Raw genomic sequence first — 12,723 nt, forward strand, 5'->3', positions numbered from 1 at the left:
AAAGCCTTGATCTCTGCTTTCTTTCTCCTTGATAACTCAATGCTCGTGTGTGTGATGAAACAATATGGAAGTTGCAATTTTTCTCTTGATTTTTTTGGCTGCTGTTCGTGGTTGTAAATACATATATATATGTATCAAATTTTTTTTATTGAAGCAAGGTGATGACACATATGGGTTATAATTTTTCTGTTAAACTAATTTTGTTTGGATTGGTTGATGCTCAAGAATTGTTAGAGTGAAGCTAGAAGAGAATAGTTTAGATGTGAAACTTGAACATTGGTACTTATAAAATGTTTGTTGAAATGTTTGTTAGAGGATGTTGCAAAGAAGATTTGACTCAGGGATTAATAATATGTGATTATTTGAATTTTTGGAGATGGATAGCTTGTTAATGAAATATTTAAATGCTAGAGTTTTTACAAGGGGATTGAAAAGGATATATATTTGGTGCTTGATAAAATGCTAATGAGGAATATATATATATATATATATATTAATTATGTATAAAGCTTTGGTTTTAAAGTTTTAAATTTATTATTGTTTATTATTGATGGAAATGTTGAAAGGAATTATTGTAATAGCTGGGAGTTGAATAAAATTTTTATATGATTTATAGGGTGTTTGAAAGATGAGAAATTTGATTAAACTTGAGAGGAAAAATTTGAATTTCAAGTAAGTGAATAGCATCCCAACTGATATTTTAATAAAATTTCTTTTACTGAAATATTACATTTTTTATACAAATTCTTTTTACAGCAACAATGTAATTATTAGATATTTTGTTGATTAAACTACTTTATTTTTATAAAGTTATCTCTACCAGATTTGATAATTTTAGTTTATCAGTAAATACAAGTTTAGATTCTAATTATGGGATTTTCATTCTAAAAATTATTGGATTGCTATGAAAAACGATTCATGAGAGTTCGACATTGAAAATGAAAATTTTATTTAATAGTGATTATATTCTTGCATGCTTGAAATTGGTGTGAAAGAGGCTTTATACAGAACACTGGTTGCTAACGGCAGTTCCATTAACCCTTGGTGTGCCATGGTACACCTAACTAGCAGGGTGTTTATAGGAGGTGCTAGCCCTGTGTGATGGCTAACGCACGTGGACCGGAGGGATGGTTATTCATGAGCATCGTACTCATGTTTGTTTTGTGACTCTGGCCGCGTTTGGTTTGTATTACCCTCGTGGATTATATGTCTACATTTGTTCCGTAGCTTTGGCTGTGTTTGGTTACTTACCCTCATGGATTGTGTGTCTACGTTTGTTTTTATGGCACAAGCCACGTTTGGTTATTTGCCCTCGTGGACTGTGTGTTCACGTTTGTTAATTGTTTTGATAAGTCTCTATAAATATGAATTTGATTATTTAATGATTTCATATCTCGTTGGTTTTCATTAGCAATATACTTTTAACTACTTATTTTGTTCATTTGCTTCCTTGAAATTAAGTTATGATAATATTTGATATGATAATTTTATGGTTCAAGATTTCATTTAAAGTTATATAGAATCCTTTTATTCCACATTTATTTGAATCTTTATGGAGATCCTTGTCTTTTAACTTACATTATTGTTTTTAATTTTTTTATTCATATTTAATTATTTATTTTTGAAACGTTATTCATTGGAAATAATTTTGGCCTCAGATAGTGTAGTTGACACTGAACCACTTGTCAAATACTGAGGAGTCTATTACTGACTAGAGATGGACAAGCTAAGGATTAAGTATTCTTCTAATGTAATGTTTTAATTATGAAATTTTATTTTGTAAGCTTATTTTAGGTGCTTCACATAGTCTATAGCTAGAATTTTCATTTTGTTGTATATTCTGCTTGGTGGCTGAAAGGAGTTGAACTTCTAATTAAGGTGATATTTTGTGTAAAATATTGTGTTGTAGAGTTTTGGGAGATCCTTTTAGAGAGAAGATTATGCCAAAAATTTCTACAAAGACATTAAAACTTTTATTAATACCAAAAATGTTTATGTATGTTCTAATTCAAAATAAAACGTAATTAAGTCTTAGTCATAGAAAGATGAACTGATTCAAGGCTTAAGGGATGTATGGTGGTTCACGTCTTGTATCGGTCACCCTCTATTTTTGGGACGTGACAAATGTGCTCGCTCTCCTCTCTTTAAGAAGCATTTCTCAATATTAGGACTCGGCCTTTCCTTCATCTCAAAACTTAATCTTTGTGCTCACTATTGCTCTCCTAAGCTTTGTGCTCACTCTTGCTCTCCTAAGCTTTGTGCTTACTCACTGACTCCAGCAACTTGGGATTCAGGACTCTGCATTAGCCTTCAGGTACGTCTAGTTCTCTATCTCTCTCTGATTTTGCTTTACATATGAAAAGTAGGTGACACCCCTAAGTTGCTTCATCCTTGAATTTACATATGAAAAGTTATGTTGCTGGGTTATTATTCATGTGTCTGCAATTTGATATGTTGCTTTAATTTGATGTTATTATTACTGTGGTTGTTGGGTTGCGGACTTGTTTCTATATTGTTTTATTTTTTATTTTAATTCTGTTATTCATGTGTTGTTTGTAGTATGTCATCATCTAGTGCCAAAACTAATAAAACTAATAAGAAGTCAGTGGATGGGGATAGTAAAAGAGAATTAACTCCCTCCAATTTTACTATATTTAGTCAAAAACCACTTAAGAAAACTAAAAGTTGTACCTCAGATGTTTGGAAGTCCTTTTCTAAGGTAGTTAATGAAGAGGGGGTAACAAAGGCAAAGTGTAACAGTTGTAGCACTTTATTAGCATGAGATGGAAATCATGGCACTTCGCATCTAAGTCGTCATATTAAACAATGTGTAGCTCTTTCAAACTTTCATAATATTGGCTTGATGATGTTGAATAATGAAAGTAATATTAGATCTACACAAATTAATAATACGCGTATACAAGAGTTGTTGGGGATGTTGATTATTGAACATAATTTACCATATTTCTTTATTGAATTTCCTCTTTTTAGGCAAGTTCTTAAGGAATGTAATCCCGATGTTAAGGTTATAAGTAGAAAAACTGCTGTGTCAGATATTAGGAGGTTTTATGAGTTATAAAAAGACAAGTTGAAGGTGATTTTGTCAAAGAATCCTAGTAGAATATGTTTGACATCAAATTATTGGACTGCTGTAACATCTGAAGGTTTTATATGCTTGACGGCACATTTTGTGGATAAAAATTGAAAACTTAACAGTAAAATACTTTCTTTTTGTAAAATGGAGCCTCCTCATTCTGGACATGAATTAGTTAGCAAAGTTTTTTAGAGCTTGTGTGATTGAGGGATTGAAAAGAAGATTTTTATTGTTACTTTAGACAATGCATTTGCAAATGATTGTATAGCTGAAATCTTGAAGGAGAGGTTAATTTTGCAAAATAACTTGATTTGTGATGGGAAATTCTTTCATGTGAGGTGTTGTGCACATATCTTGAACTTAATAGTTTAAGAAGGTTTGAAGGTGACAAATGTTATAATAAATAAAATTCGAGACAGCATTAAGCATGTTAAGGTGTTTGAGTTTAGGATGAAAATTTTTAGGCAATGTGTTGAGCAAGTTGGTGGTATTGACACCTCGATAGGATTGTGATTAGATGTGCCTACTAGATGAAATTCCACTTATGATATGCTTGAAAGTGAAATTAGATATAAAAGAGCCTTTGTTTGCTTGTCTTATCGTGACACCAATTTTAAGCATTGCTTATCAAATGAAGAGTGGAGGAAAGCAGAGGACATGTGTTCTTTCTTGCAACCATTTGCAATGGTTACGACCTTGATTTTTGGCACATCTTATCCAACCTCAAACATGTATTTTGGACAAATAGTAAAAATTGAGATTCTGTTAAATGATGCCATTAGCAATCGTGATCTTATGATTTCTAATATGGCAACTAGAATGAAAGAGAAATTTGACAAGTATTGAAGTGACTATAGTGTGATCTTATCAATTAGAAGCATTTTTGATCCACGAGCAAAGCTTGAAGCAATCAAATTTTCTTACTCATTGATTGATCCTATGAATTACTACATGAAAGTTGATCACATCAAGCAAAAGTGGTTGAAGATATAGGTGGATCTTATAATAATCCTACATCAAGTTCAACTCCAACACCAAGTCAACTAAGCTCAAACACAAGTGGAAGGATGGTAGAGAAGAAGAAGAAGCCGGCCATGTCTTAGACTCAGCTTTATAGTGTAAGTTCTTATTTGTTTAATACATATTATCTTATTTTTATTGGTTTATAATTCTCTGTTTGATACATTTTGTTTTATTTTGTAAATATAAGATTTCCTTAATTTCAAGAGTAAGGATGTTTCTTCTGTTGGTAAATATAAATTAGACTATTATTTAGAAGAAGCTTCCCTTGATGGTCACCAGTTTCTAGAGTTGGATGTGTTGTAATGGTAGGAGACCAATTAGCAATGATTTCCTAACCTTTCAAGGATGACGTGTGATATTTTAACCATTCCGATCACTATAATAGCTAGTGAATCAACTTTTAGCATAGGTTCTCATGTTTTGACAAAGTATTGTTCTAGCATCCTTCTATATAATGTGAAAGCTTTGATTTGTACCTGTAATTGGTTGTATGGTTTTGTGCTATCGTTATATCGTTATATCGTTATATGGTTTTGTGCTTTAATTGTGTGTATATATATATATATATATATATGATAATGATATAGTTTGGTTAATATTTATTTTAGGTGAAGAAGAAGTGGTTGAAGAGTACATTGCTATTGAACCTCCTCCACCTTCATCAAGTAGACCAACTTCTGAGGGTTCTAATATTTTGTTTATAGACGATAATGAGGATGAAGATTTAGATTTAGATTGATAGATGTTCAAATTTATTTAGTCTTTTAAATGTGTGGTGTTTAAGTTCTTAAACATTATGTGTATCTTGATTTATTTTATTTTGAATTTTAGAATGTTTTTAAGTAATTTATTATGTTAATTTTATTTTTAATTTTTTGAAGTAGGGCTTATGGGCCCAACCCTAAGCCCTTTGAGTAAGGGCCGAGCCTCAAGAAATAGCTCAAAAATGAGAAACCGGGCTTATGGGCCAAGCCTGCTCATTTCTCGGCTCTACTTGTCCCACAAGTTGAGATGGTATTGACTTTCATTGTAAAATTGATAGCTAAGCTTTCATGATGCAGCTCTAACGTTGGTCGAACATTTTTTTAACTTTCTTACTACCAAGTGATTCCTACCATACTCACCGTTGATTTCATTCTCCTCTTCCTTTTCATAGTTTGCTACTTCTATTTTCTCTTCATTTGGTTTTCAATCAATGCTTTCCCCCAAAGAACAAAATTGAGGAGAGAATCACCATTTTCGAGCATAACAAGCTTGAAGAGAAAAAGGTTTAGAATTCATCTTGTCCTATATCTTTCCTTTCTCCCAGCATTATTTTTCAATCAAAGCCAATTAAAAAAAATAAAAAGTGCTGGTTTTTCTAGTAAATTATCTTCCAAGAGAGCAAATTTTAAAGTTCTTGGGTTTTATGTGGGATCATCTGTCATGGTTATGAAGGCTACTACTATAATGGCAATCATGTTTGCCAATGAAGGGGTGAGTATGTTCAGCTTTCATAGTTCTTGTTACTAAACTGTTTAGAAAAACCTCTTTGAGCCTTTAATGCTTTTGTTATTGAGGATTTTAATTGGTCCTTAAACTTTTGTATATAGGGAAAACCCCTTGACTGGCAAGACATTATAGGCATCATTACTTTGCTTCTCATCAATTTAACAACTAATTTCATTAAGGAAAACAATGTAGGTAATGTTGCAGTCGCTCTCATGGATCATCTTGCTCTAAAGAAAAGGTATCATATTTAGCATTTAATTCCTTTCATATTAATGGATGCCAACTTTAATTTAGCTTAATTATCAGTGCATTTTAGTTTTCCCTTTCTATTTTTCTTTTCTTTGCCCCATAAAATCATTTTCCTCATAGTTTCATTTCCAATTTCTACGTTGTTAAGGTGCTTCGAGATGGCAGGTGAAACAAGCAAGAGGCACTCGATCTTGGTTTCACGTGATATTATAAGTATTAAACTTAAAGATATAATACCAGCAGATGCTCATCTTCTTGAGGGGGAACCAACAAAAATCAATCAAGTGGGTTTTCTGATTGTTTTGTCATGTATCTAATATTCACCTCAATTGTTGCATTCCTTTTTAGTTCATTTATGAATTCAAATGAAATTGCAAATTTAGATGTGATATGAATTATGATTTTGAGCCTTGAACCAAGTAAGCTTTTCTTTAAAACATGACTTCATTCTAAGTGGATATTTTTTATTGATCCTTCTTGTTTAAGCATTATTGGTGATGTCCAAACTTCATTTTTCTTTACGAATGGTATACATTGCCAAAATCTATTGAAAATTTCCATCTAATATTGAGTTGCCAAAACCATTTTCAGGTATTGTAATAGGCTTTAGTAAATTTTATTGTGTTGTTTGCTTTCTTGTTCTGAATAAAGAATGCTTGCTACTAACACATGCTAAATTTCATAAAATGTGATCATGAACAATACTTTGGTTCATCGCATCACTCCTCTTGCACAAGGTTTTTAATTCTTTTACCTTTAGTAGTTTGAAAGAATCCCTATGCAACTGAGGCCAACTTCCTTTTTATTCTTGTTTTAAATGTTTGATTATTTTACCTTAAAGGGAAGGTTTTCTATATGTCACCCCATAAAGTAGTGATCAATTAATGCTTAAATGACCCACTTGTGATGGCAACTAATTTTCATTTCAAGCATAATGTTTTAGACGTACAAAAGCACACGATTTTGTTTGAAGAGGAGAAAAAAATAAGTGCAAGTCAAGAAGCTCTTACATGCATCTTATAACTCAATTGAACTACAAGAAAATCTGTTGAAAAATTGAATGAAAATTTGATTGTATTTTGAAGTGTACTTATGATCATCCCCTTTATTTATTTTTTGTATAGGGTAAGATGTAGTTTAATATGGATATGACATTATTCTTATCGCCCATAATATATTTTTTGATATGGGGTGCCTTATGGTCTTTGTTTATCTTTTTTATTATATTTTTAAATTAATATTTTTTTATTGAAATTATTGTTGTTCATTATCCTTCTTCACATTTACTTGTTTTTTAAGGACAATTTAGTTGTCATCCATGTTACATTGTTGAATCCTCATCATTTATAGGTTAATATGGCTTGCTATACAATATATAATACTTGTGAGTGTTCCCTTATTTATTTTTTGTATAGGGTAGGATGTAGTTTAATATGAAATGATGTTGTCTTTACTCCCCACAATATATTTTTTGATTTAGGGCACTAGAACCAAGGGGTGTAAGGATCTTGACTTATGATGTAAGGGTTTTGGTATGGGTGCAAGATGTATGGCTTGGGTGTAAGGTTTCTAACTTAAGGTGCATGTGTTATAGCTCAGGGTGTAAGGGGTATGGCTTAGGTGAAAGGGATCTGGTATATGGTGGAAAGATTCTAGATTAGTCATTTTCATGTAATTAATAGTCATTTTCATGTAATTCAGGAGCACTAATAGTGATGTGCTCTTTGTGTGTTTTGATTTGCATATAAACCATAGTTGTTTTCATGTAATTTAGGAGCACTGATAAGGGTGTACTCTCTGTATGTTTGATTTACATGTAATTCGTCGGAGATTATATGTAAATCATTCCTTAGTCAAGCTCACATGTTTTTTCATATATTAATTTACATGTGACCCATAGTCATTTTCATGTAATTTAAAGGGATTGATAGGGCGTGGTTTCTATGTGTTTGTTTTATATGTAATTCACTGAAGATTACAGGAAAATTATTTTTTTAGGCATGCTCGTGAATTTTTTCTCACATTGATTTACATGTAATCCATAGTCATTTTTATGTAATTCTAGGAGATTGATGATAAGTGTCTGCTTTCTGTGTGTAGGATTTACATGTCCACTAGAGATTATATGTAAATTATTCCTCAAGTATGCTCGTGAATTTGTTCCCATGTTAAGTTACATGTAATTAGTTTTCATTTTCATGTATTGACGGTGGGTTTTCTTTGTGTATTTGATTTACATATAATCTATAAGATATTACATGTAATTGTCCAAGCCAAAAGCCTTGCATTTTAAGCTAGAATACATGCACCCTAAGTCAGAGACCTTGCACCCCAAGCCAGACCCCTTATACCCAAATCAAAAGCCTTGTACCTCAAGTAGCATTGGGCAAACGGGCTATGGGCCAACTTGGGCGGGTTAGGTTAGGCCAACTTGTTGGATAAAATGAGTTGAAAAATTCAACCTAACTCATTTTTTAGTGGGCTAGCCCCAAAAATTTACCAGAATTTTTTTACAATTTAAAATGTATATATATATATATATATATATATATTTATTTATTTATTTCACATTTAAGGCAAATTAACAATTAAAAAACTTGTAAATAAATAAAATAAACATATAATTCAACCAAGAAAATTTATTTGTTAGATTTTTACTATTAATCATGTTCTTGCTTAGGTGTATTATCTTTTTCACTGAAAAAGAAAATTTAAATATAAACCTATATTATTTTTCTCAATGAATTCATATTTGTGATTTCAATTAATTTATCTTATGAGATTAACAAATAATATATATTCAAAATATTTCTATAAAAACAAATAAATCATTGATTTACAAACTATGAGAAAAATTTTATTTACAAATTGTAAGAAAGATTTACATTATCTTTCAAATGTAAAGAATATATTTGGGAGTCATAAATTATTTATTTAAAAAATATTGTTATTATTGTAGATTTATAAAAAGATATAATGTGATTAAAAAATAAAAAAATATTTTAAAAAATGGGCCAATTTGTTCAACCTAACCCATCAAATTTGGCGGGTTAAACAGGCTAGCCCACGGGCTCAATCTATTTTCTCGATTCTAGCCTCAAACCAAAAGTCTTGCACTCAAACTATAACCCCTGTACCTTAAATCAAATCCCTTGCACACAAGCCAAATCCCTTAAGTTAAGATCATTGCACCTTCTAGTTATTGAGTTTATATATAATCCTTGATGATTACATGTAATTAAAGGGTGTTGATTTTTTTTGGCGATCCTTTCCAGTGACCCTTTACCTTTTGGTTGGTGTTCTGGCGACTAGATTTTGTGCCTTTTTTTTTAAAAAAAATTAATTAACACAGAAGGGTATTTCGATCATTTGTTTAAATTATTTAATAAATAAAATATTAGTTTTGATCCTTCAAATACATTTAGTCCTTAAGACTAATTTTGCTTTTAACTAAGTCCTTTTCACTAATTTTTCCAATCAAGACTCAATGAGGATGAGATAACCTCATAAAAAGAAAATGGAGAAAGTATTAAATAAAATTCAGTTGATACTTGAAATTAATACAAACTCTACACTGTAGCGTTTACTATATCTAATAAAAAAAACTAATTAGTTTTTTGCCAACAAAAAAAAAAACTAATCAATTCCTGTTTTGGTGAATTTTTGTCGTGAAATTAATCCAAGTTTTTTTAATACAAAAATGATTTGTTTCTGAGGTGACTGTTTTTTTTACAAATATTGAATTTTTAAATAAAAAATTCAAAGATACATAGCGAAAATAAAAGGATAATTCTAAAATATCATCTAAGAATGTTGATTCATGTGACGTTAAAAATAATAATCATAATAGTGAACCTTGCATATTCGTTTTCTATTCAAACGCATATATTTATAGTCAAATTTATCATCATCATCAATCTTAATAAAAATCTATCTCAATCCTTGCACGTTTATTTGAGGTCATGATTCAAAGTGAGGGGATCAATTTTGAGGAAAACAATAAAAAAATATGCAATCACGGGTTGTTTGATTATTAGTTGTGGTGATAATTAGTTTTTTTTTTTTTTACTTTTTTGGTGAATTCTGTTTTGAAGAATTGTTGGACACGTGGCTCGATGTGAGGTAAAGTAAATTTGATGCCTTTGGAAGTTTCTTCTCCGAACAGAAAGGTCGCTCCCCATGTGAACCAACACAAAAGCTTCCCTCCGAAAAGCATTCACATGTGCTGCTTCATGATTTATATTAACGTGTTTGGATTTATGGTGTGTTTGGACTTTGGATTGGTGACAGGCATGGAAAATTTTTAAAAAATGAGAAATAGAATTAAAATATTTTAATTAAGTTTCATTTCTTATTTAATTTATGTATTATTTTTAAAATTAAAGTATAAATCTACTCTTAAAATTTCCATATTGATATTTTTGATATACTTAACTTTTTTTTAATGCAATTTCAATCTAATATATTTTTTTAAAATTGATACAATATTGCCCTCTTTTAACAGACTTGAATGTTGATAGTTAGTTTGATTTTGAAGTGCTTAGGTGGCATGCCATGTGGCATCCTCCAAACCAATTTTTTTTTTGGATTAAAGTACAAAACACATGAACAAACATCCTGCCACGTTTTTTCATCATTTATTTCACTTGTTTCTTTTCTTCATGGAGATCCAAATCTCTAAAAAATTTACAACTCTCGCTGGTACATGTGAATGAGATTCATAAATGAAAAAAATATCAATGCAAAGAGATAATTTAAGATCAAACAAAAATTAAAAAATTTTAAAATATTACTGTAAGATTAGGACATTGATTTAAAAATAATTTTATATAAGAAAAAACTATAACATCCTTTTTTTTAACTTATCAATTAGCGAATGATTTTTTTTGTTAAATGCAAATAAATATTTATTAATTAATTAATAGCTAAATGTTGAAACATGAACTACATTTGTTCTTTTTACAATCAATCTCTTTTAAATTCTTTAACTTATTAATTGGTGAATAGTTTCTTATTAAATACAGATAAATACTTGTTAAATAACGAATAATTGCTTATTGAAACATGATTTACATGCCCATTCCTACAACCAAGTTATTTCATATCATTATACTTGTCAATTAGTGAATAACTTGTTAATTAATGAATGATAACTTATTGAAACATAATTTATACTTGTTCCTTCTTACAATCAAGTTATTTTAGATTTTTAAACTGGTTAATTGCCAAATAGCTTCTTATTAAATGCAAATGGATATTTGTTAATTGATAAATAATTATTTATCAATTAAAAAGAAAAATAAAGGTATTATAATCTTTTCTCATATAAAATTATTTTCAAATTATTTCCCTGGCTCTATAGTGATATTTCAAATTTTTTTTTACCTCACCGGTCCTTGTATGACATTTTCCCTTCATAAGCCATCTTTGCAGAAGAAAAAACTAAATAAAAAAAAACATAAAATCCATAAAGAATTGAAACAACAATACCCAACGACAACACAGATATACAGTCAATAATCGACAAAATTTAGGAAGCACAAATCAAAACTTTATGGATCAATCTCAACTAGAATCTTCTCTATGGTGAAAATGAGTTTCATCAAGTAAGACCAAAATCACAAATCAATTTTTTCCACCCCAATCAACAACCCGAATCTATTATCAAGAATCGACAACCCAAAAAACTAAACTTGACAGCCTAGATCAGAGATTTGGTCTTACCCAATTCCAAGAATCTAAAACCAAATAATTAATCGCGACCCAAATGAGGATTTAAGGTTGAATCGCAACCTATATGCCAAGTCGAGGCTTTGATCTAATTTCGTGTTTTGTGTTCGATGAATCCACTTCGCAGAAATCACTCATGTTCGATGAATCTGGAAATCTCTCGTGTTCGATGAATCTAAAATCTGGAAATCGACTCCTCCATGAATTTGGAAATCACTTGCAAAGAAGGTCATGAGGTTTGGGTTTTGAGAGATAAGAGAGAGAACTCACAGAGAAAGGTGCATGTGGAGGAGAATAAGACTAAAGAAGAATGATGAATTTGGGTTTAATATTTGGGTCAAAATATGGTTTCCCAGGGATATATTTTGCAAAAGAAGAATGAAGAAGAGTGGGGAGGAGAAGGACAATGATGTGGCAATAATTAAAAGAAAAAAATTTTTATATGTGAACATCAATGTGGCAATCTAATAAGGTACAAAATGATCAAATTTTTAAAGTTAACCTTCGAAAGCTGACGGTAGGATGACATTGTATCAATTTAAAAAATATTGAGATGACATTTCTCTATAAGATATTTAAAGATATGAGATGTGCGTCAGTGAAAGAAATGAAAATTCTGTAAAATCTAACGAAATGTTAAAATATCTTTAAATTCTCAAATTCCTTTAAATGTAAATATATATATTTATGTTCAATTACCAAAATATCTATATATTATTACACCCATTGAAGCTACAATGGTGTGGTAGATAGAGCTGATAATTCAGACTAAACTTGACAGGTCAGCCCAAATTCGCCTGAAAAAAATTAGGATTATACTTGGTTATATGGGCTTTTTTAAGAGAGTATAATACTTTAAGCCTAATCTAAATAAGCCCAGTTTGAATCGAACCCAACTTGAATAAGTCGATCATTGAAATTTTTAGCTCTATATGTATATATAGTTAGCAATTTTAGCCAAGTCCGGCGAGCTAATCCGAACTTGGCTGAAAAAAGTTAAGGTCGTGCTTGACTGTATAGACTTTTTAAAAAAAGTAGGATACTTCAAGTTTAATTTGAATAAACTCAGCATGCCTGAATTATTGACTTTAGTGGTAGAAGTGGAGGGTCTGTCCTTTTAATATATATAAAAATAT

The 12,723-nt window shown here is 30.3% G+C and overlaps 1 protein-coding gene across 1 annotated transcript; it reads left to right on the forward strand.

The window, feature by feature from the left end:
• The first annotated feature begins 5,542 nt into the window (after positions 1-5,542).
• On the forward strand, positions 5,543-11,822 carry LOC129286348 (plasma membrane ATPase 1-like). The gene is made up of 4 exons (XM_054922328.1): positions 5,543-5,593; positions 5,710-5,846; positions 6,006-6,141; positions 11,715-11,822. Exons 1-4 carry the CDS (start codon positions 5,543-5,545, stop codon positions 11,820-11,822), a joined length of 432 nt encoding a protein of 143 aa, XP_054778303.1.
• Positions 11,823-12,723: the final 901 nt, after the last annotated feature.

The sequence above is a fragment of the Prosopis cineraria genome, unplaced genomic scaffold (genome assembly GCF_029017545.1).
Source record: "Prosopis cineraria cultivar Desert tree isolate PC_DT_omini unplaced genomic scaffold, ASM2901754v1 PC11, whole genome shotgun sequence".
Lineage (NCBI taxonomy): Eukaryota > Viridiplantae > Streptophyta > Magnoliopsida > Fabales > Fabaceae > Prosopis > Prosopis cineraria.

Bases quoted from the DNA above. Each gene is read 5' to 3' on its own strand.
- LOC129286348 (XM_054922328.1), top strand. From the start codon at position 5,543: ATGGTTATGAAGGCTACTACTATAATGGCAATCATGTTTGCCAATGAA. The intron at 5,594-5,709 runs GTGAGTATGTTC...TTTTGTATATAG, and splicing joins TCATGTTTGCCAATGAAGGG to GGAAAACCCCTTGACTGGCA. The intron at 5,847-6,005 runs GTATCATATTTA...TACGTTGTTAAG, and splicing joins CATCTTGCTCTAAAGAAAAG to GTGCTTCGAGATGGCAGGTG.